Below are 26,131 nucleotides of genomic sequence, written 5' to 3' on the forward strand. Positions count from 1 at the left end.
GAATTCCTAAATTGATGAAAATTCAGAATTCCTAAATTGATGAAAATTCAGAATTCCTAAATTGATGAAAATTCAGAATTCCTAAATTGATGAGAATTCAGAAATAAAAAGATTTTGATAAAAATTCAGAAATAAAAAGATTTTGATAAAAATTCAGAATTTATGAAAAAAAAAACCACCCCAGCATTCTATACTTTTGAAGCCCAGACACCTTTATAGAGAGAAACGATGTCACTCTGCTGTTCATACGAAGGCCTGGATAACCAAGCGGAGATTGAAATGTAGCCAGGCTTTGAGGAAATTAATTGAAATTGGATGGAAATTTTGATTGAAATTGAGCCAGGCTTTCGTACTTCCCAGACACCTTACTTACTACAAAAAATGTGTTTGATATATATGTGCCTATATATTTTTTATTTCTATTACAGTAAATGCGGGGTCCACCAAAAACATGGGGCCCGTGTGACTGCACCGTTCGCACACTCCTAAGGGCGGCTCTGATACAAACTCCATTTATAAATCATGACCAAAGTTTTAATTACTATAGCCCGTCAGAAATCAGTGCAGTTTCATCACATAGGATATGTTCTGATAGAATAAAACAATTCTTTATTTGATTATCACCTAATAATCTTTATTATCTGAGCAATAATCTAGTGATTATGCTTTAAATTTTATAAATGAGAATTTTTCACACGAAATCGCTCAACTTGAGGTAGCGTAAGCAGGGCGTAACTAGAGGGGAGCAAGAGAGAAAACTGTCCCGGCCGGAAAAATTTAGGGCGGGGGGCTGCAATTTTAGGAGGGAACAAAGAACACCGTTATAAAATTATCGAATTTGAAGTTGTGGGGGCGGCAAAAATCTTAGCTACGGCCCTGAGCTTAAGTCTCTCGGTATTGCTGTACCGTATTTCTCTCTCGTCAAGGATTATTCGTTAGGCATATTTGATGATTTCTCTGGCATTGGGCGATATTTTCGGTGGGAACTGATGATTTGTGTGTGGTGATATCTCGTATTTATGACACCATATACTGTATTCTCTCGATAAAATATGGTCAGAGCCGCCCTTAGTTGAATGCGACAATTGCGGTCGCACCGGGCCCCCGGTACTCCGCACTTATGATGGTAGAATCGAAAAAAAATATGTATCAAATCAATTTTAAACTTTCAAAGTTTCTCTTTAATTAATTCTGAAGTTTCATCAATTCTGGGTTTTTTTTGTGTCATTAATTTTGCATTATCAGCAATTCTGGGAGTCTTTTCTCGTATTAATTCTGAATTTCCATCAATTATGGGATATTTTCATTCACTGATTCTGAATTTTCATCAATTCTGCGATTTTTCTCTCATTAGTTCCGAATTTTCATTGGTGAGTAAATATTTTCAAGCATTTCTGTGCATATTCTGTGAAAATGCAGTAATATTTACATGCCCGATTCCTCTTTCCCCATAAAATATATAAAATCGGGGCTAAATATAGCTCCGAAATTATTTTCGCACCGAGCCCCGCGTCTGATAAGGGTGGCCCTGAATATGGTCACCCTAATAATGAAATAACAGCTTCTTGCACAGCATTTGATTGCATATGATTACATTTTTCGTCAAAAAAAAAATTCCCGAAAACGGCATCTTCGGTTGTAATGATACCTCGGTTATAACGACAAAAATTCACAGATTATTAGATGTCGTTATAACCGAGTTAGATTACATTAAAAAAATATCAAATAGAAATTGGGTAATCAAATAGAATGGGTGAATGGAGAAAAACACATCCCACACAGCATAATTTAGAAATGAGTAAAGTTAGGGATTCAACTATTTTATATCATGTCTTGATTACAGCATTTGTTTTATGTACATAACAAAACAGCTAACATTCAATTATTTCTTCGTATTTCCAGTCCTATGAGTGAGTGATATCAGACTCGAAAAGAAACACCTTTCGACTCAAACTATTCGATATTTGAAAGACAATGCCTCTGTCCTGATGCCCGTGTGTTCCTAGACAAACGAATTGTTTGCCCGAATCTTATTCGAAAGCCCAGTTCAATAAAAAAACTCTTCAATTCGACTACACAAATAATGGATGTTCTCATGTTCTATTTCTTGATCTTTCTCTGTTCGATATCATTTCTGCGATTGGGATCGACTCTGCAGGCGCATCCAGCCGGGAACTTGAACAAGGCAACCACAGGGCTTCTATTCGGATCGTTGGGATACACGGCCAATAGGCGATGCAAGCTGTATCGTTGTTGACATGTTGAGTCATAGAATGGTGATATGAATTCGCATGGCTCGTTAGGACGGCTAGAGAAGAAATAAATAAACAATAACTTATATGTTATGAACATTCAAATATAAATACAACACCATAACAGGCAAAATGCCTAACGAGGTGGCTGAAAAAAAAGGTGCCCATAACAAATATGGGTGTTATATAGTTCTAAAATACAGCAACCCTATCGAAAGTGCAATTATAAAAAATAAAAACTATATATATACATGATAAAATATTATGCAATGCCCATAAAAATATTTATGGTTGTCTTATTTTAAGTATGGATAGTTTCTCGATTTACCCCAAAAAAATAATAAATAATCATTTTAAACTGATTATTATTAATTGCCCTCATCTTGACGACGTAATTTGGCAATAAAATTTTGAAGACAGAAATGAACTCACATTTACAGACACTCACCGTGTCGTGTCAAAAACACGGCAAAAAAACATTCTTTCACATAAAAATATCTGTCTGCGCCTGCGCAGACACGATACAATATACAGTCAAACCTCGTTAATGCGTCACTCTTGGGAGAGCAAAAATATGACTTAGTAAGCGGAGTGACTCGTTAAACGGAGTAAGCCATAGCTGTGCTAATTCCTGCACGAGGACAATTGGGACTTCCAAAAAGTGACCCGGTAAGCGTAGTGACGTGTTATCCGGGTGACGCACTAACGAGGTTTGACTGTATATGAATACGTTTATTGGTTTTATGTTAAAGAATGTTTGCCGTGTCTGACACGACACGGTGAGTGTCTGTGTAGATGTGAATCTACCCTTACTCATGTTTGAAGAAGACGGTACTTTCTCATCAAATTTCAAGACTCACCTACAACTTTCCGTGCGAACTTTTTGTGGGAACAGATCTGTATTAACGATGACCATCCATTCTCCGGAAACAGTTTCTTGAGCCCATCCCGGCCTCATGACATTGGCTTCTGTCTGGCAAGCAAAGCTTCCTCTGGATGCTGGACTGTCATCGTAGTGACCTCTAAATAGTTCCGGATCCCCTACGGTTTGGAGTTCTTCATACATGATTCTTACCTTCGTCATGCTTTTATCAACCACTCGGTTGACGAAATCACTATAAGAAAGAGAAATCCATTATGCGATGAATTAATTTTTATTCTAATTAATTTCATCATAAATAATTTATAAATTCACGTATTTACTGTGATAGTTCTTTTGAGAACAAGAACCATTCCGTAAGTTTTTAGTAGTTCTCCATTGGATGACAGCATAAGGGCAATTACCATCCCTTTGCATAGGGAACATGTTGGGATACAGAAATTTTCGTTTTTCTAAGTTGCAGTAATTGAGGAAGGAGGTAATTTTGTGAAGGTGAAGCCAATTAAACATAACAAAATGGAGCTTAGTAGGATCCACTTTTTGAATCATAATTTTGTATGACTTCAAGTGGGCTTTGCAATACATGGACAAATTATGAAAACTTGGTGGAAGGTTTTGGTGACCTGTTGGGAATCGCTGGAGCCATGAATTTTAATGCGGATGACAGAGTGTGGCATATGCAAGACTTGTTGAATCTATAGTGTCTGAAAATATGCAAGTTGGGGCTATGCTTATAAGTGAAAATCAAAATTTTTCCTGCCAAGAGATTCAACAAACTCTGGACATTGAAAAATTTTACAGTGGAAACTTTTTTTGCATCAGGTTTTGAAGGAAAGTTGCTAATTATTAGGTTCTACATCTGCTGACTCCAGAATAGAAACAGGCTAGGTAAGACTGATGCAAATTTGTGCGTTAGATGTTCAACCGAGAAAGTCAAAAACATCAAAGTTAACGTCACAAGTGATGAAACCTTCATTTATACATTATACACATAGAATCCAGCAACCAAACAGCTTTGTGGAGTGATCATATGAACAACCTCCCAACAGTGATCACATCTCAATATGCAGAGACAGCGGGCACTTTCCTTCGAAATTAAAGAGCAGTGGCTCAATCCCTCAAAAAAAGCAACGACTAAAATCAGGGTTAAGTGGACTGTTGTTGTATCATGGTAAAGGCAAATTCTGAGAATCTTGAACTCTTTAGTCAGTTTAAGTATGTTATACCTGGTCCAGTATGATTTAGTTTTATTCCTTCGAATAAGGTGACATCTTCAAGTTATAGGATGAATGCCATTTTGCAGCCTGTCGGAGTGGACGATTTCCGGAGTTCTTTTGAGTAAGTGATTCGAAAGAATTGCAAAAGTTTATCGATCTTGTGGGGAACACTTGGAAAAAATGTCGATTTTCAGACGGATAGCTATTGAGATGAATTTGTTGCTTGAAACTTTTGGAGTGTCCTACGTAGATGCCATTATTTGGGAGCACAAATCTTCGCATTTTTCTCATTTTAAAATGCACGAAACATTATATATATATATATATATATATAGTGATTAATCTATATTATAGTTTTATGTGGAGCCATAAAAGCAGGGATAGAAACGGAAGCTTTTTCTTGCAATTTCAACACGGATAAAAACTACGTGCTGTGTGTGTTTATGTAACCATAAACACATTGTTTCCTTTCTCCGCTATCATTTGTCGAAGAAATCTATTCTCTTTAATAGAGTTGAGAAACCTGTTGCTTTATGTCTATCAGATCAGCCTTCTCCCAAGCGCAAGGTCATCGTTATGTGGTTTATGGAACTTCTTGGTGGAAAAATTGGAATCCAATCTCTCTCGATAAAGAAAGAAAAAAACCAATTTATTATCCCGGAAATATCCTTTGATATTGCTCACGGTCATCGAGCTACCTTGAGAAGAGGTTATATTGGTCATCTCTTTTTTCACTATCATTCCGAACTTGACACCGTTGACCTATAAAATCTTGAAGCTACTGTAAAAGAGCATATTTTCCATATTCAACGCTGTGTGTGGAATCGTGGGGAATAGATGGGGTTTGGCAACTATTTATTATATGTCAAGGACTGTTGAAAATCAAGTTTGAAAGATAAAGATTCATATGCGAGCAAGAATTGGAAATTAGATAGGTGAGTCAATGATTGATATTCTCTGGCGAATCGGGATTGGATTATCTAAAATTGTACTGCAGTGAAATGGACCTAAAAGTGTCGTTCATACGCATTTGATTAATCCTTTGCGGTCCAAAGGGCTTTTTCGGCTTTCCGTTGGCACAGTTCGTCCTGTATAGCGCCTCCCCACAATGAGAAAAGCCCCTTGGATGTTTGCTCCTTTGCAGTTTTTGTATAACTTATGAGTTATGCTGAGAAGCCGAATTCAAACGAGCCTTCCTGTTATCGTAAGGGGCCGTTGTGACAATGAAGTATCGTTGTTTCCTTATGCGGACCTATGTCCAGTTCACCTCGACTCAGGACCGCATCAGACTTTACTATAAGTTTATCATTTTTTCAAATCCCTCATATTAATGAGATTAATCGATATTCTGGAATCGTCACCGGGATGAGTTAAAACCAACACAATTCACTATAGCCGAGTAAATCACATTTAATCCGCCCTTGTCGTCAACGACCTTGACTTGGGCCGCAAAAGTTGAAATTAAGACTATTCCCTGATGAAAAATCATTCTGAAGTTATGTCGAATTGTACATGTGAAGGTTTTGTTTGATACCTAACTACTGCAGGCTAAATTTCAGAGAAATACTTACGATGGGTAGTCGTCCGTAAGGATGCAGAAGTTCCTTCCAGTGAGCGCGCAAGGTGGCATCGATCCATCAGGGCGTGGTCTGTCGGGTCTTGGAACTTTCACTGGAGGCCCTTCGGATACGCAATCTTCTTCTTCCGTCGGAGGAGGAGGCGGCCTTGGAGGTCTTGTTGGTGGAGGTCTTGGTGGTCTTGTAGGTGGTGGGGGTGGAGGCCTTGGTGGTCTTGTAGGGGGTGGAGGAGGAGGCCTTGGTGGTCTTGTTGGAGGTGGTGAAGGAGGCCTGGTTGGAGGTGGTCGTGGCGGTCTCGTCGGTGGTTGAGTCGGGGGAGGAGGTGGAGGCCTAGGTGGTCGCGTTGGTGGAGGAGGAGGTGGTCTGGGGGGCCTTGTAGGCGGTGGAGGTGGTGGTCTTGGCGGTCTTGTTGGTGGTGGTGGCGGCAGTGGAGGTTGCGTAGGAGGTGGAGGTGGTGGTCTTGGTGGCCTCGTGGGTGGGGGAGGAGGTGGAGGTCTTGGTCTGGTTGGGGGTGGCCTTGGAGGTCTTGTTGGCGGTGGCGGTGGTGGTCGCGTTACTGGAGGCCGAGTTGGAGGTGGGTATGGTCTTGGGGGCTTCGTGGGTGGTGGCCGAGTAGGAGGAGGATATGGTCTGGGAGGCCTTGTTGGCGGTGGTGGTGGCGGATATGTTACCGGAGGTCTGGTTGGTGGTGGAGGAGGTGGCCTTGGGGGTCTAGTTGGAGGTGGTGGTGGGGGCCTAGGTGGTCTGGTCGGTGGGGGCGGAGGTGGTCTTGGTGGTCTGGTCGGCGGTGGTGGGGGAGGCCTTGGGGGTAATGGAGGCTGCGTTGGTGGGGGTGGATGTGGCGGCCTTGGTGGTCGAGTTGGTGGTGGTGGAGGTGGCCTTGGTGGACGAGTCACAGGGGGTGGAGGAGGTGGTGGTGGCCTCGGCGGTCGAGTCGGGGGTGGTGGAGGCGGCCTTGGTGGGCGAGTCACAGGTGGTGGAGGAGGTGGTGGTGGCCTCGGAGGTCGAGTCGGGGGTGGTGGAGGCGGCCTTGGTGGGCGAGTCACAGGGGGTGGAGGAGGTGGTGGTGGCCTGGGCGGTCGAGTCGGGGGTGGTGGAGGCGGCCTTGGTGGGCGAGTCACAGGAGGTGGAGGGGGTGGTGGGGGCCTAGGTGGTCTAGTCGGTGGTGGAGGTGGTGGCCTTGGTGGTCTTGTTGGTGGTGGAGGTGGTGGCCTTGGTGGTCTTGTTGGGGGTGGGGGAGGGGGTCTCGGGGGTAAAGGAGGTTGTGTTGGAGGAGGTGGTGGTGGCCTTGGGGGCCTCGTAGGAGGCGGAGGAGGTGGTCTTGGGGGCCTAGGTGGCTGCGTAGGTGGAGGTCTCGGTGGAAAAGGTGGCTGCGTAGGTGGAGGTCTCGGTGGAAAAGGTGGCTGCGTAGGTGGAGGTCTCGGTGGAAAAGGTGGCTGTGTAGGAGGTGGTGGCCTTGGTGGAATTGGTGTTGTGCCTCCTCCAGGCAGCAAGCACGGACATGGCACACGGTTGCCATGTTCATCGGTTGGGTATATTATTGGCCGTGCCGTTGGATCTGTGACTTCTCCTATATATTTCTTCCACCATTCTCTCCACCACTCACCAGCTTGTCCTCCCGAGTCGGGATAAGATGGTTTTCTTTTTGAGCCAGAAGTGAACCCTCCTTTGACTGCTCTTTTCTCTCGATCTGTTTCTCTCCCGTCTGCTATACAGCCTAGACAAGCTAAGCAGACGAAAAGGATAACTGCAGCCTTCCACCTCTGAAAAAACAGAAGCATACTAAATGTTATTTTTCAATATTTGTGTCTGATTACACACATCTGGAAATGGCAGAAAATATTCCGTAAACTCTCGAAGTCAGTTGTTGATTTTAAATCGAACAAGCACAATTACAAAGAGCACTATTATACAAGCAAGGACTGTATCGAATTTAATTCTCGTTAGAAACAGCAATTGAATTATTTGATTCTGTATTTCATAAGATGCTGCTTTGTTTGAGGATGTGGTTCACGGATCCATGACAGCAATTGCTTTTGTGAAATTTCTCGAAATTGTTTTCATCCTACAAAAATTTTGCTACCGGATTTTCAACGACTGCAAGAAGTAACCATAGAGTACATATGGAGATCATTGTACATATATAGATCATTGCATTATTAACCATGTGGATTTGGCAGTATCAGAAGAGTAGTCGAATGGTAGGCTACGATTCTCGAGTGTTGATGTTTTCTAAAAATTCCTATTTTTTTTTAGCTGGATTTACTGCATTTTTAATTCTGTCCGTCGTTGATGTTTCTTCAATGTTTCAAAAGTTTTAGTACAGGGTGATAATGTTTTTAGGTTCCTTCCTTTTACCAATTTGTTCACTTGCAAAGAACCACAAAGAAAACGGTGCAAAAAAATTAATTTATGCCATTGTGATGCGTAGCTCTTCATCTACGTAAGAAAACTGAAACGATTGGGAAGAGCGTAAAATTTTTTACCCTGGATACTGACGTGCAACCATCTTCGAACTAGCTCCCTTGGATGACGATAGACATTTGCCAGTGCTAGTACAACTTCTGGAACAGAATTGTGGAAGCCATCTTTTACGGCTGGAAACGGCCAAGATTGACGCTCAAAAGAAAGCCCTACCTCACCAAGCCAATGCCCTATCTTAGAGGTACAGCATTGCAAAGGCCAAATTTCAGGAATTAAGATTTGCACAAATCTCTCATCAATTAGAGAAAATGCAATTTTCTGACGGGATAAAGAAATTTGAACACCATTGAAAAAAGCGTATGGAGCTTGAAGTTTAGTAAGGGACAATTCCAGGTTGGGGTGTCGCTGGGAGCTTTTCCTCTAATAAGGTTGCTCTAATGCAATAGCTTACCTCAGGGGGTCATGAGTTCTAACACAATTGACACGTTTAAAAAGAAGAACGGTAGACATAGTGGGATAAATCGAGAAGTTATCCATACTTAGTTGAGACAACCATAATCGTTTTTATGGGCAATAAACATTATATATTATTAATTTTTTTCGGTCATATATGCTTTTATATTGGGTATTTTGTTATATATGACTTCCATATTTTTTATGGGCAAATATTTTCAGCCACTCGTTGGGCAATTTGCCTGTTGTGGTCCTTGTAGTTGTATTTCAAGGAGAGACTACGCTGAAAAATAAAATTGAATTTTTCCGGGAAAAAAATGTGAACATTTCTGTGGTGTTTGGTCAGCATATGATATCTCCAAAATCCCATTTTTGAGATACTGTATAAGCATTTTAATTGTCATTTAAAAATCAGAAATAAAGTATACACTCAAATGCAAATGAAAATATCATACATCAGCATGTTGTTTAGCCGTACGCACGTATTTGTGCATTTATCTCACTTCTAGTTAGTTTTAATTCGCAAGACTTACTACTAGATCAAAAAATCATTTCTTGGAGATGTTGATCATGTTCTGACCAAACACCACAGACTTTTTATCTTATCAGACGACTCTCGTACATAGTGTCCTAAAATAGACCGACGGTTTCCAAAATGGGATAGCAAGGAAAACGGTGACAGATATTAAAATCATTCTTTGCGGAATATAAATGTGCGAAGTCAGGAATTTCAGCTACGCCATTCATGTTTCAAGGGGTTGTAGAGTTATTAAAATTTAAAAAAAAAACTTTTTGTACGGACACTCTACGGCCAAAAATCCAATTAGAAAGTTGTTGCTCTGCCTCTCTTGATGCCAACAAAATATTTCGACGTTTTCAAGTGCAATATTCACAGAGGTATTTGAATTCAAATATCGGAGAAAAGTTGAGAGACAACTGTGTTTGCTGTGTTCTTTCCAAACTTTCCTCTAATTTTTGAATTCAGATATCTCAGCGAATGTTGCACTCGGAAATGTGGAAATTTTTTCCTTGGCATTAGGAGATAGAGACACCAGGTATCTAATTGGGTTTTGGGCATAGGGTGTCCATATAAAAAGTTATTTTTTTCATTTTGATAATTATACAACCCCTAGCAATATGAAGGGGTGCGGTAGCCCAGGTGAATAAGATACTTGCCTAAAGTAAAGGATGTTTAGTGGCGTCGCGAGTTCGATACCCGGTTCGTCCCCGTTCTTTCCTGACCCAAGGGTACAACAGAAACGGCGACATGACCGCAGAAAAAAATTGCTATCGCAGGGAGTGCCCCATCGAGGGGTTACCGCACAAACCTCTCGACGAGTATAAAAAACAAGCCTGCCGTTCGTAATCGTCAATAAATTGTAGGTCCCGGTCTAACTAGCCCTCGTGTGCAGAAATTGACCGCAGTGCGACAAAAATGATCAAATGACCTAGCAATATGAATGACGTAGCTGATATTTCTGACTCCGCACATTTATATTCCGCAAGAATAACTTTAATATATGTCACCGTGTTCTTGCTACCCCGTTTTAAAAAACCGTCGGTCGATATTGTGGGACTCTGTATATATATCTTCATTCTAATTTCATCTGGAACACATACAGCGAACCAGGCCCGTCTTAAGAGCATCACGAGGGCCCCCGGGCCAAATGATTTTTCTGAGGACCTACCAGGCAAATTTTTGAAAATCTCAACCAGATCCCATTTTTGTGAGGCCCCCGGGCCGTGCCCGGCTGGTCCCATGCCTTAATACGGCGCGGCGCGCACTGCCCTCAACAACTTTAGAAAACCCCAAACTTAAACTGGAAACGGAAAACATGCTCGAAGTAAATCAGATAGATCCACTCTTTGAAAAGGATAAAAAACTTCCTTTTCACTCATATTCCATGCCCTCAGATGTCAGATGTTTCAGATACTAGTTCTTTTTCAACATATGCTGCCGCTCTCCACTGTATCTCTATCTTAGATTTTGATTCTTAATTGCAGAGGCAGGAAAAAAACCAACACATGTTAGTAGATTCATAGATTAATGTTGCCTATTTATATACATGCAAATGACATTTGCCCGGTAGTATTTATTCTAAGAAAAATTATCACGTAACATAATTCATAACGTGATGTTGAAGAAAACGCGCGTTGCGATACCAATGACTTGCTTTTTGCTACGTAAATACCGTAAGGGATGATAATATCTCACGCGGAAGCATGGCTTCTATCGTAATATCTGTTTCGTCTATTTTAGTATAGTTAGAAAGGTTATCTCTTGTGTTTTTTTTTCCACTAAGAAGAGATCATCATCATAATATGGCGAAATGATTTCAAACGTGACTTGAACAGCTGTTAATAATAAAACCAAAAAGAAGGTAGATTTAAGTTGTTGCAGTTATTCTTATATTTATGTATCTCTTTGTCTGTTTTGTAACCTAATTCCATGTCCACCTTTCGTTGTGTTCAAAGCGTAGAGATGATGATTCTGCTTTTCAGTCGAGAATCAGTCCTCGGTTCTCATTGTCATGATAACACCGATTTCTTTTGTTACAAGAGAGGCCGTAATGGTATTACTGGCCATTAAGGAGAGGTATTTTTAGTTATTCTTGCGCAATTTTCATCCTGTCATCTCACTAGCACAGCAACAATACTAATTATCTTGGTGAATATGGTGATTTCGGAACGAATTTTTTCAACAGGCGTATGCAGAGTTAATACTTAACCCCCCTCGCTGTAAATTACTGCCGAACCGTTGGTCCCAGTGGCATACTTTCGATTAGGAAAAGCATCCAAATAACGTGGAGAATTCAGATACGTCATTCATGTTTAACAAGTTGTATGTTTATTAAAATATAAAAATTTTATAAAATGTAAAACTTTTATACGGACACCCTGTCCTAAAAAATCCAATTAGAAAACTGTTTCCCTGTCTCGCTTGAGCCCAACAAAAAAAAATCCACATTTCCAAGTGCAATATTTACCGAGATATTCAAATTCACAGAATCGGAGAAAATGTGGGAAAGAACCACATAAGCTAACGTATAACGCTTTCCTTCCCTCATTTATGAGGTATTTTCCCATGTTTTCTCCGGTTTTGAATTCAAATATCTCAGAATATTATATTCGGAAACGGGGAATTTTTTATTTGTGGAGCTCAGGAGAGACCAGGCAATAATTTTCTGATTGGGTAATTCCAACAGCATGTCTTGTATAAAAAGTACATTTTTTTATTTCAATAACTATACAAGGCTTTGCAATATGAATGACGTATCTGAGGTCTACACGTTATTTGGATACTTTTTCTAATTCGAAGTGCAGTCAAACCCTCCGGTTACGAATTTTATTCGTTCCTGAAATCTATGCGTAAACCGATTTGTTCGCAAACCGAAGTATATTTTCCCGTAGATATCAATGTAAACTGAATTAATCCGTTCCTGAGACACCAAATATTTCTAGTGCAAACGTTTACAACAGCTCATATGCATAACCAATGGTTATCATTAAACCAGCACGGAATGAAAAATGGGGCCAACGGAATGAAAACGGTTCCAAGGCAAAGTCTGGTTTCGTGAATATGTATTATCTATCATCTCAGTATAAAGCCCTCGAAGCCTCCACTTGCAACACTATCTGGCCGCAAAATATACTCCAAGCCGAATCGATGGTTCTGTAATACACTTGCTGCCAAGTTTTTTAAATAGTGGTTTTCAGCTACCTCGTTGGGCATTTTGCCTGCTGTGGTCTTACATCTGTATTTGTATAAGAACTATGTAATGTAGGATGATAAAATAATGTTTTCAGAAGTTACTGACTATTAGTTCTATGTCACATATTATTGCAAAATATCTTTGAAGAAGTTCGTTTCTTCAGAGCTTCATAAAGTTAGAAATGACTTGCTAATCCATAGGCTGGGGGGGGGGGGCACAACAGGAGCTGCATTTGGTGGCAATTGGGAATTTTATTCGGATGAAATACAATTCTTTAACCAAATTCTGTCGAAAATGGTAGTCTCAGACTTCTGGAATATGCTTCCTTCGCGATTTAGACCGTTTTGCGTGTTCGTAAGTACGATCATTTTTTGTTGTTCGTAAACCGAGGGTGACTGCATGCCTCTAGGACCAGCGGTTTGCGAGTAATTTGCAGCAAGGGGAGTTAGCTCTCAAATTTCAAGTTCATCTCCAGAAAAATTCTTATACCTCCCGAATTTTGACCGTGATTGAAAAAATCCATACTTTAGGAGAAAAAAAACCTCAAAGAATTTACTCGGGAAAAGTCAGTTGCCTGTGTTTTACCCCTCAAAATAACGTGACATGCTTAAAGTAAATTGTCGCCATTACGCCAAATAACACAAAAATGTTTCATTTTGGCGAGGAAAAGACAGAATTTACCAGACAGCCATTGTCAGTTTGTCACCTCGGCTGTCGAATCGGCGAGGTGAGATACGTATGACCATACATCCCGTTGAATATCTGCCCTGTTTTTGAGCCCAATAGTGATTTTCAGTGCACGTGATCTTGATTTGAAGTAATACTGGTAGATGATTTTACCTAGAACGCCAAGATACCAAGAGCTAGACATCTTAATTTTGCCTACTGTTAGGTGATGGTGAGCAACTTGACTTGGGCAGCGCCAATCGGTGATCGTTTTTTTAATCCCTTCGCTTACAAGCGATTGGCATGAAATTCGAATGATCTCTGACGAATCGGCGATAAATACGGTAACCTAACCGCATGTTAGAAAAAGGAAGGGGGAAAAGTAGAAAGTAAGAAAAAAAAACAAGTGAAAGGAAAACAGTATAATAGAAAAGTATAAGAGATATACTTATCCCTATTATACTATACTCTCTTATCTGTAATAGTTACAGATAAGAGAGTTGATACGAAGTTGACACGAGTTCTCTTTCGCTCTTACATGTATATTTAGCAGAAGGCTGTATCACTGAGGGAAAAAGAACTACTTCTTTTTCATACGGTTGTAACAAAGCTTTGCGATGATGAGGAGAAAGAGGAAAGAAAACAGAGAGAACTTTTTTGAATTCATTCCACTGGAGTTTGGATGCAATATTACGTCCTTGATCGTAAAGTGGTTAAAGGACAAAAAATCCTATTATATTTGTGTGCGTGCGGTTTACGAACGAAATTTGGATCCGTGTGAAAATCTACCTAATTCTCATTCTCCAAGACTTATGGCCATGGAAACGCATCTGAAACATGACAAACACTTCCCAACAGTCGATTCGATAACAAATGGCAATAAAAATATGAATGAGGCTCAGTAGCATAATTGCCGTTGTCTCATTGAGAAAAAACGAACCTTGATTAATGAATTATGAAGCAAGTAAAGCATTATGAAGTTGATAATGGGCTCAATACCATGAATTACTCATTCTAATCATCAAACGCGTGGGTGTTGCATCCTATGCATTATGAATTACTTAATGACACAGTGATTGCCCATCCCAATAAAATTCAACTAGCTCTCTTCCTGGATCCCTGATATCAGTGTGCGAAATGGAGGTAGTTAATAAAATATACTTATATATTAAGATAGAACTGGTTTTTGACACCCCACGGTTATAATACTTCATACTATAAAAGGCACGTTGCCTAGTAAAATCTTAATGATGTAGCAGACCTTGGCACCAATGTAATCCGAAGCCTAGATTTATGTTTATTTTTTCAAGTTCGATGTAATAGTGGAGATAGTAATTTTTTTTCTCGTATTTTTAATATTGTATGCATAGCCTATAACCCCCAACAGAGGGCGGAACTGCTAGTGTCAAACTTATGTCAAGGTCTCTCGTTATAGGTATGTCTTCAAACAAAGGCTGGAATTAGGCAGAAAAAATAAACAAGCCTGAAGGAAAATTGCTTGGTAGTGATATATCAAATTATTCAAATCATTAACATAGTCTGGGTCTGGTTTTTTTTTGAATGAAATATCTTATGGTGGTCAAGATGATCGCAGACATCGCGTGTATATGAATATCAACCTATTTTATCTTGATTTGATGCATGTTATTTTTGTCCATTTAATGATGGACCTTGAAGATGCACAAACACACACATATATAAGAGAAAAGTCTGATGTGTGAAGAATAATATTTTTAGATAGAAGAAAAGTAAATTTTGTGTGTGTGTGTAATGTCGAAACGGGTTTTGATGATTGACGTATTGAGTTTTCTTGCAAAAATATTTTTTCATCTAAGCGATGGTAAATACAATAACAGAAATACCCTTGAAAATAAACGCTTAAATAATCAATTTTAAGAGAATTTGTAGTTAAGGATAGCAATTAATTTCAGTTTTTCCTTCTGTGATATTTGCAGAGAGTCGACGAATATATAATCGGAAATCAAATTACAGTAAAACTTCGTTAATTCGAATCTCTAGGGGACAGCAAAATGGTTCGAATTACCCAAAATTCTAATTATCTAGTTTATCAATACATAGGATGACTATAAATACAAATACAAAACACGAAGGCCACAACAAGCAAAATTCCCAACGAGATGGCTGAGAAAGATTCTAATAACAAATAGGGATGTCAAGTATGACCAAAATACAGCAAACCATTATAAAAGCATATATCACGAAAGAAGAAACTGATAAGTAATACTATATAATACACTGCCCATAAATAAAGATTATGGTTCTCTTAGACCGGGTACTACAAAAGCCTAATAAAAGCCCCCAGTCCCCATATTTTCATAAAAACATAAAAAACTCTTGATAATTATGAAAAAATATATTGAATGCTATCACTTAATAAGCTAATTTTCTTTTTTGTGTAACTAGGAAACGTAAATGACACGAAAATTATTTCATTCATAAATTTGTTATTTTCTTTTTGGTGCTCTTAAACATTGCACATAATCTTCAAGTTGATTTAGAGAATTTTTGAGCCTTATTATTTCTAACACGTCCGTAGTTTCTGCTAGTGTTGGAATAGGGAACTCGGTTGCCTTCTTAAATTAGTTTTCGACGCCTTCGTGAGAAAGTTCAATACGTGATTTTATTATTCTCTACTTCTTCACCAATGTCCATATATTCGTAAGTTAATCACGATTTTTTTTTCTTTAGTTGAACAAGGGTATGAACTTCGTTTGGACAGGGTGAAAAATGTTATATTGATATTCCTTAAAAACAGTAATGCTAGAGAGGCATGAAACTTCAACATTTTTCATCAGAAAAATCACCGGGATTTCAACACTCCAGCTTTCGAAAACTCAGTCTTAGTAGAAAATTACTACAGACACTCAAACAGACGTACTTCCTGAGAAGTAGCGTTTGCATCTGCAATTAGTAGGTGCTAATGAAGTCATCCAAGATTCAGTAAAATGCCAGCTGCAGCGGGAATAACCAGTGTGTGAAACTGGTATCATAATCATTGCTCCTTAGAATCAAAACAAAAAAATTCCGACATCCTAATAACGTATCCATTTTAGATATGTCTTTAGTTTTACCAAGAGCCGTACAAAATTTAATATTTTATACTATAACCACGTCCTCTAACTTGCAATTAGAAAGTGGTTGACAGAGATATTTCAGTTAAAAAAGTCGTTAAAAATGAGGGAGAGAGATATCAAAAGAGACAAACTCGTCAAAAAATTCGAAACACTCTTTTTTAGTTTATTAAAACTTTCCTAAATTGTAAGATGTTAGTTTTTGCGATCAGTAATATCTCACTTGCACTTAGAAACATGGATTTTTTTTGTTGGGCCCGGGAGAGACACAGCAACACAATTTTTTTAAACTGGAAATTGGAGGACAGAGAGATCGTATAGAAAATTTAAGTTTGTATTTCGGTACACCACATATTCGGCCGCTGGTAAAATAAATGGCATATCTAAAATTGGCGTTATTTGGTTATTTTCTCTAATTGAAAGAATGAATCTATAACCAAATGTGTTGTGAGATTGAAAATGCCTGGGTAAGGACTTTCTGGGCACGCTGTATATTAAATGTCAGGGTTATGGTTAACCCTTTATTTTTGGCCGTTTTTCTCTCAAGCACAACACACACGAGTTTCTTATATTTCTCAAATAAAAGCATTCTGTATATTATGAGCTGATTTTGACATTGATGCTTCTAAGCAACTTCTAAACATACGATTTTTACATGTGAGCTGTTCATGAAGTTTCTACAATCACCAACAGAATGGCTCAAAAATACACGTCTCATTTTTCTCTTGACAAGTCAACCAAAACCGATTGTTGACCCTTGTATTTTAGAGGGAAATACGATGGATGGAGGAGACATATTGTTTTGCGCATTGCTCAACAATGATAGAAAAGTAAGTTGGCAAACAATAAATGATATTTTTGTATTATTCAAATCTATGTTAATCATATAAACACAGTGTGTTCCTCTGAAGTGCAACATCCTATATTTTTTTAAATATCACTAATAATTTTTTTTTGTCATGTAATAGCATTTACCTCATTGGCTTAACATATAGTCCCTCAAAATTTTTCTCCTCTGATATTTTAATGCTTGCCAATTAAAGGGTTAAGGTTTACAAGGTCAAAACTTTTTGGACATAGCCCTCATTTCTCTCACATACAGTCCTATTTTTTCAGTTTATGAAAAATAGAATGTGATAATTAAAGGTCTGCTGACTTTTGAGTATCACATCCAATATTGTAGTGTTGACTTCAATAACCAGATCTGTGACTGCGTATTGATTTAGAAATCGCAACTCCATAATTTGAATAGCTGTTGAATTTTGAGTAACGAGAATTTTCTTAGACAAAACCTTCCAAAACAGACCGAAGCCGATTAGAAGAAAATTAGTAGTATTTATTTTGATTACTACTAATTTTCTAGCCGGAATATCAGCTGTTTCGATTTGTGCTTTCACCTACATTTAACGGTAGATTTGAATGCTAAATTTCCGAAGAAAGATTAGATGCAAATTTGTCTCGTTCATGAGTTGTATCTACACAAATATCTTAAGATAGAGTCAGTAACGGTAATTAGTACTTTATTAAACATGAATTGTGATTTCTCATCTCTGAAATAGTAACAAAGTACCGTAAACTGGGGTAACACTTTGGGATGCAACTTTGGGATAGCGGATTATTTCCGGCTTTCTAATTTCTAGCTGATCCCATGCATTTTATCGGTAGTAGCGAACCAATAAAACGAATGGCATTAGCTATAAATTTGAAAGCCACTGTCCCAAAGTTATACCCTCAGTCCCAAAGTTACTCTGGTTTACAGTATACAGAATAATATACAGAACACAGGTGTCCTGCAAGTCCTGATTCAGCCTCTATCTCCTCAACCGTTCGTCATAGAGGTATAGTTCTAATTGAAAAAATGCTCAAAATGTGATCAGGAACATGTGTTCTCTATTAGAGATTATTGAAACTCCCAGTTTCAAGATGCCCTGTTCCTCCTGAGGCTGAGAAAAAAGTTGCACGCTTCTATATATTTCCGTGCAATATTCGCAGAGATATCTGAATTCAAAAATCGGAGAAAAGTCGGGAAAGAAGCATTGTCCTTTAATTTTTTGTTGTTCTTTTCCAACTTTCCTCCGATTTTTGAATTCAGATATATCTGTTAATATTGCACTTGAAAACGTAGAATTTTTTCTGTTGGCATCAGAAGAGACAGGGCAACAACTTTCTAATTGGGTTTTTGGGCACATGGTGTCCATATAAAAAGTTATTTTTTTTATTTTAATACCTATGCAACCTCTTGCAACATGAATGACGTAGCTAAAATTCCTGAGTTTGTACATTTATACTCCGCAAGATTGACTTTAATATCTGTCAGCGTTTTCTTGCTATCCAATTTTCAAAACCGTCAGTCGATTGTGGGACACTCTGTACCTCCTTTCTAATGGACCGAAATTTAGGTGTTTGAAATTTATTCAAACACACCTAATGGGATCTTAACCTTCACCATCTTCTATTTTATTTGTAGATTCTATATTTGCATGGCGCTGAGATTAATCTAAAAATAGACGAAAGGTTTCTATTTCTATGAAAGAAGCAGCTTAACAACTTTTTTTGCATCATGTCTCAAACAGGTTCAATCAAATACAACTATTTACAAAGAAAATAAAGGTCAAAGGGATTATATGGCAAGACAGGAAAGAACTTACCCACATAAAAGATCGACGCCAAAGCTGACTATTTGGAGTGTCTATTTGAATAGCGATATGCATGTACTTACTTCTATTACAAATGGCGATTCTTTCTTTAAAGACAGATTGATAATAATAATCCTTTATCGTGCAGTATCGTTTGTTTGATTTAACTTACCCATTCATAATCGTCGTTTCTTCAGATTTCAAGCGAAAAAACTAACAGGTATAACTCAGCGGTAAATCTTCATTGCATCGACCTTGTTTGAAAGCCTCAGCATCGATGCTCGGAAGTCATAAGATACATTGTCAGCTTATATCAGTACCCTTGACTGAGGCTTTAAACAGAGGAGAACTATGGATCTAGAACTTTAGGGTACGAACTTAGTTCAAGCTGGTTTCCGATTCTATGAGTCCGCGCCGTTACGGATTGGTTTAAAAACCTGAAATTCAGGTTTTTAAACACTCAGAACGGCGAATCGTGTGCACCAGAGTGCACTATGTTCGTACCCTTACGATAATTTGGTAACATATGCTCTCTTTAGGGAATTGTCATTTTCTATTGAAGATGACTTGGGACCGTAACGTTTCTTCTGTCATCTGATGTGGCTCGTGAGCTCAAACTTAATTCTGTAAGAAGGAAACGAGCGAAATCATTGTTTGGTTTAACAGTGTTTATCTACATTGTGGCTTTTCACTGTGAATGCCGGAGGAGATCAATTTACCGACCGGTGGTGCAGTTCCAGATCACTCAAGTAAACGGCGGCACATTTACCGATCCATTAAGTGATCGGCGTCACGGTTTAAGATCACTTTAGCGATCTGCGATGCGGTTCCAGGTCGCTTACGCAGCTCGTAGTACACATACAGATCGATCCAGCGACCCGCGGCACATTTACAAATCAATCAAGTAACCTTCGGCATGTTTACAGATCACTAAAGTGACCCGCGACACACTTGCAAATCAATGAAGGGGCGGCCCTCGTTCTCCAAAAGGTTGAGCACCCTCGTTCTAAGCTCATTCTCTTTGCCGTCCTGCGTTGCTTCTGCTTCATTTCTAGTCAGCTAGTTGTTTTATCAGCACGTCTCTCAAAAACGTATCCATTCAAAAATATACTGACAGAATATCAAACTCTAAGTTTTTATAACGCCTGGAACTTAATTTTTATGATTATAGATAATAGTAATTGTGCAAATTTTTTAAGACCATACTGAAAATCATATTAGAACCTAACCCACCTATGGAAATATCTAATCAAGTAATAAAGTACCTAAACATACAGGGTGATAACTTAATGCCTCCTTGTTGCATTTTACTGGTGACTCGTTGATCATAGAGGCATACTTTCAGTTGGAAAAAGTGTCCAAATGACGTGTAGAACTCAGTTACGTCATTCACGTTTCCAAAGGGTTGTGTAAATATCAAAATAAAAAAGTTAACTTTTTATACGGACACCCTGTCCTCAAAAACCCAATCAAAAAGCTGTTGCCTTGTCTCTCCGGAGGCAAAAAAAACCCACGTTTCCAAGTGCAATATTCGTAGAGATATTTTAGTTTAAAAATCGGAAGAAAGTTGGGAAAAAAATCTGCATAAAAATCAGGGAAACAAGCGTTACCGGTTAGTTTATGCTGTTTTTCCCCCCACACCTTTTCTCCGGTTTTTCAATTCAAATATCTCCGCGAATCGCACTTTTTTCGGCGTCAAGAGAGACGGCAGGGGGGACAACTTTCTATTTTTGGTTTTTTGAGGACTAGATGTCCATATAAAAAATATTTTTTTAATTTTAATAACTATACAACCCCTTGCAACATAAATGTGATGCATCTTAGTTATACATACATATATATATACACACACGTTATTCGAATAATTTTTCTAACTGGAAGTATGCCTCTAGGACAAACGGTTCGTCAGCAGAATGCGGCAATATGGGAATTAAATAACACCCTGTATCTTCATATTTAGTTACTGTTATAATATCCGCTGACAACAAGCTGAAGTTTTTGCAGTTCTTGGTGAAAAATAATAAATGATAATACAATACAAACAACGGTTTGATGAAGAGAATTTTTTTTTTATTTTGATGAATAAGAATAGAGACGTTTCAAGCTCCTATACTGGGTGTCCTGTAAGGGCGGTTATTATCTCATCAACCGTCCGTCGTAGAGGTATCATTTTAATTTCAAACATGTTCAAAAAGCGTTCAAAAATTACCCTGCATCAGTTTTGAGAGTGAAAATACAGTGTGACACAAAATAAAAGAATCTTAATTTTTATACGGTCCCCTTATCTTTTTACTTTCAATTATAAATTTGTTGCCCTGTATTTCCTGAGGCAAACATAAAAAATTACATGTTTCTAAGTGCAATATTCGCTAAGATATTTGAATTCAAAAATCGGAGAAAAGCACATAAAAAATTAACGGACACAACGCTCCTTTCCCTCATTTATGCTGTAAAATTTCCTAACTTTTCTCTGATTTTTTAATTACAATGTTTCAGCGAATATTGCACTTAGGAACTTGGAATTTTTTTTTTTGTTGGCCTCAGAAGATATAGGGCAACAACTTTCTAATTGGTAGCTAGAGGTCAGAGGTCCATATAAAAATTTAGATTTTTTTTTTTAAATTTTGTTACACACTCTATTTTCACTCTCAAAACTGGTGCAGGGGTAATTTTTAAACGCCTTTGGAGCATTTTTTTAAATTGGAACTATACTTCTACAACGGACCGTTGATGAGATGAAGGCCGCATTAGCACTTTCAGGACACCCTGTATGGAAAAAAAAGCACGAGTGAAATTGTCTGTATTGATAATGAACTCCTCTTATGCATTGATCAATCCTTAAAGGGGTTCTCATACCCTTTAAAGCATAATCTCCCAAACTTTTTGTTCCATCGCCCCCCAACTCAAGTAAACCCATAGGATCCTATGTTAAATCAGTAGGTTTTATCACCCCCTTGGACCATTCCATCGCCCACCAGGGGGCGATATTTCCCACTTTGGGAAACACTGCTTTAAAGCATCAAAAAATAGAATTTTTTTTGCCTATCGAAAACTGGCTTTCACTGGATTACCTGCTGCATGCAAAAATTCCACCAACTCTAACAAAATTAACAGTTTCATTTGCATTGATATACAATGATTAAAATGAACTAAAAGATGTCAGATCCATGCGTAAGTATATTTATAATTTCTTAATTTATATATATATATTTCTTAATTTATAAGCAAAAAATGAATTCATTTTTTGAATTTTTGAAAATTTAAATTTAAAATTAAAGTTCAAATAAGAATGAGTCAATGGAATTTCAGCTTTTTCATCCTTTTATCAAATTAACTGTTTTCATCATTTTAATCCCGATATTGTATGGTTATATTGATGCGCATGGCATATTTTATCATGTAATTATGTGTTTTATCATGCGCAAGCTGTTTTTGATGGATTTTTTTTTTGAAAATACTGGGGGGGCATAGGATATCACATTTAATCAAAAATATGTGTCAAAAAATATAAATAAATCAATGGTTAAATAGTATTTCTAATGATATTTCAACTAGAGCATAGTTTTCCACCTGTTAGAGGCCATGAGATCTCTTGAACGGCATTGACGAGAAATCTCGCCTTCTTAATAGCCTAAAAGATTCTTATTTTAGCATTGACAAAACCCAGATATTTTGTAAAATTGATTTCTTAATAGTACACTTTTCCCTATACCACTTAGTTTGCACTTAAAGAAAATCGGAAGAAAGCCTACCTAATTGTAAAGGGATCATAAGAAAATGGAATTCTACGGGGGGGGGGGGGTATAGTGATTTCTGCTATGCCGGTTAAAGGAAACCAATTTTGACATTAAAGCGAAATTCCAGTTGGAATTATATCCTTAAAGTATTTCATGATTAATTCAGTGGATAAAATGAGCTTGTTTATAACAAGAATCGCGACAAGAATAAATGCATTTGTGAAACACACCTGTTGTCGATTAGTTATGCGGAAACGTAAATAGACGCATCAATTATCTTTTTGGAGAATTATATAAATCGAACGGGAGTTTCGCAATATCGGAAAAACATGCAGCTTCCGTGCATTTGGTTTTGCCTTGCTAACTAACTAACTAAATAGCCGCTGCTGTTGCTGAAAGACTGGTTTCCTTAAAAGTCAAAAAGTCAAATCGTGAGGCATGCATTTACTCTTGCGATGCCTTCACATTCGAGTCAGTAAATACTTCGGTCATTGAACATCGATGCGGTTGTTGAAAAGGAATTATTACTGAATAGGTAAAGTATAGGGAGAGAATAAAAACTATTAATTTGGGAAATCTCGTTTCTACAGTTCGCCTTGCCGCATTTTACAGGCGAACCGAAAAGATAAAAATATCGTTCGAGAGAAATAATCATTATATCGAGAGGCAATATTATCACCACGTGTGTCACCAAACATATGCTTCTGTTGATATCTTTTCTAAATTGGAGATTACAAAAGATTAAGAAAATTATTATACTCAAGAACATATTGAGTGAGATAAAGAAAAATATATCGTAAAATCGATTTTTAAAAATCTCTACAAAATTTCGTTACAGAGAGATTTATCGAAGAATTATAAAGAGATTTTTGTGAAGTAAAAAGGAATACAGTATCGCTGTATCGAGAGGAGTGTAACATACTACAGACGATTCCCAATAAGATTTGAAAAAATATATATATTGTATATATTGTTGTAAAGGAATTCATCGTTTCATCGGGTATCGTTGTAGCGAGATTTCATTCTATTTAAAGGAAAAGTAAAGCACTAATCTCTAGCTTTCGAAAAATATTTTAGAGAATGAATTTTAATATCCTTTTTTTAGTTTCCTAAAATTTAAAATTTCTCCATATAAGGTATCCGACTACGTTTATAACGTCATTTCTGAAGAGTATATCGATTTTTATTTTTTTATGAAAGCTCCGTTTTTTTGTGATTCCAAAACAGGCGTTTTTTGTTTATATGATGCTTAGAAGTTACGTCCACTTCGGTCTTGCATTTTTACATGCAAGTGATCCGTTATTTAAAACTTTGAACGTGTTTTACGAAGAACGCTATTTTTGACATTTCACTTGAGTTCGAAACATAATTTCTAAAAATCTATCAATTTCATCATTACAGAACATTAATATGATGTTTTTTTCATATATTGTTTAAGGTTTTGTATCAAAATCGAATGCCTATAACATACATTTGTTGAATTACAATGTTTTAAAAACGATATGCAGAATGAAATTTCAGAAAATTAAAACGTACATCAACAGATTTGGGTGTAAGTTATGAGTACACCATAAAATCATTTAAATTTTGATATCAAACATGCATAATTTCTAGCTAAATCCACTGTGAAAAGAACAAAACATTTCATCCATAGAACTTTTTGGAATCATGTTTCGAATATTGTGCATGAGTTTTGCTTAAATTTTGACATAAATATAAAATGGCATTTGGTAGTCCAAAATTTATTGTTGTTTTTGCCCATTTTGAGACTTTTTCCCCCATCAAAAAATGTTATTACAGTTCATTTCAGTACCATTTCATAGAAAAGTGACAAGAAAGAGGTAGTTGGAAACCTTAAAGAAAAACTAAAGCGCCTAGTATCTAACCTTCGAAAAATATTTCAGAGAATGAATTTCAATATAATTTCTTCAAGACTCAATTTTTCTACAAAAATTTACCATTTCTCTATTTAAATAATTATCGATAACTTTCTGACCGATCAATTACTATCCAGTATAATTAGATGGACTAAAAATACTAGAAAATAGTGTCGGATAAGATTCGATAAGTACAATCCGTTACCGCACAGGTAGGGTACTCACATTCATGACCGCAGCTTTGGGCATCCTTCACGCGTCAACAATCCATACTGATGATGATGTGACTCGGAAGATAACGGTGCGATCCTCACAAAGATACGGACAATATACACAACGAGAGTGCTTGAGACGGGCCGACCGAAAGAACTTCAGGTAACGGGGGAACCGCAGGAGAAAAAAAAATATATATAATCAAAAATACCCGAAAAATTCACAAGCCGGACATACACAGATCTATCCAACCTCAGTGAGAAGTTTCGCTTTTAATAGTAAAAGTGAAGGGGGAGGGGTCATAGGTCAAGGGATGCCTGGTGTTTCTAACCTCCCGGTGGGCAGGTAGGAATGGGTCAGTGGTGGTATTGCCCGAACAACCTATCAGAGCCTTAGGATGTAGGACACGGGTGCTTTTTCCCCAACTTCTTCTTGTTGTATTCTTTTAAAGAAAAACCTCTTCTTCTTTTCTTTACTTGTTTTGTTTTCTACCACACTGCCGAAACATTACTTAAAAAACTTTCTTTTTAGCCGGAAGAAAACAAATATATATTGAAAATGAAAATTATTCGACAAAAACAAAAAGACTGAAAAATACCGAAAAAAATATATTTGAAATGTAAAATCTACCTTTGAAAAAAATAGAGAAACAAAGACCGCAACGTCTTAGAGAATAACAAACTTGAATTTTTGATGAATTTAGAATGTATCAGAATGCATCATTTGCTTGACCTTATTGACCCCCACGGATAGGAAATCAAGTTCTGTTGTGTTTTATGGACATCGGACAGAATCAACAAAATGCGATTCTTATCTCTTACTGTCATTATTTATTATAATGTCATCATCGATAGTTGAAATCCTTATTTAAATTGAGATTCTGGCTCGCGCGAATTTACATCAAATCATTGCACTAATACCCAAAATTTTTTGTTTTTTAGTTGAGTTGAATGAAATAGATATTTTTTAGTTTATTATTCAACCTTGTGAGGTGAAGGATAACTGGAATAAGAAAATATTTACTGTTCATTTTTAGTTAATTATGTAATGAAAAAAAGGTTAGAAAGAGATTTATGTATTTGAAATGATGAAAAAACCTTTAAAAAAATAACATCTCTATGATGAACAACAAATGCGAATTTTTGATATCGAAAACGACGGACAATAGCATCATTTGCTTGTCTTATCGACCCTTACCGATACGAAATCCAGTTTTTTTGTGCTTTATGGACATCGTATAGAATCAACAAAAATTCGATTCTTATTTTTTGCTATCATTATTTATTACTCCGATACCTTTTCATGGTGTAGAATAAATCTTGATTTAAAATGAGAGATTCTGGCTCGAATTTACATCAAATCCATCGGGCTAATATCCGACATTTTTTCATTCT

At 37.5% G+C, this 26,131-nt stretch overlaps 1 protein-coding gene across 1 annotated transcript; it reads right to left on the reverse strand.

Moving 5' to 3' along the window:
* Positions 1-1,804: 1,804 nt before the first annotated feature.
* Positions 1,805-24,985, reverse strand: LOC149074615 (uncharacterized). The gene is made up of 4 exons (XM_089246316.1): positions 24,750-24,985; positions 5,921-7,689; positions 3,113-3,367; positions 1,805-2,308 (listed from the first exon to the last, which is right to left on the reverse strand). Exons 1-4 carry the CDS (start codon positions 24,771-24,773, stop codon positions 2,101-2,103), a joined length of 2,256 nt encoding a protein of 751 aa, XP_089102442.1. The 5' UTR covers positions 24,774-24,985; the 3' UTR covers positions 1,805-2,100.
* Positions 24,986-26,131: the final 1,146 nt, after the last annotated feature.

This window comes from Pholcus phalangioides, unplaced genomic scaffold, assembly GCF_987345545.1.
Source record: "Pholcus phalangioides strain wild (caught in Gottingen) unplaced genomic scaffold, Ppha-v1.0 ptg000017l_1, whole genome shotgun sequence".
Classification (NCBI taxonomy): domain Eukaryota; kingdom Metazoa; phylum Arthropoda; class Arachnida; order Araneae; family Pholcidae; genus Pholcus; species Pholcus phalangioides.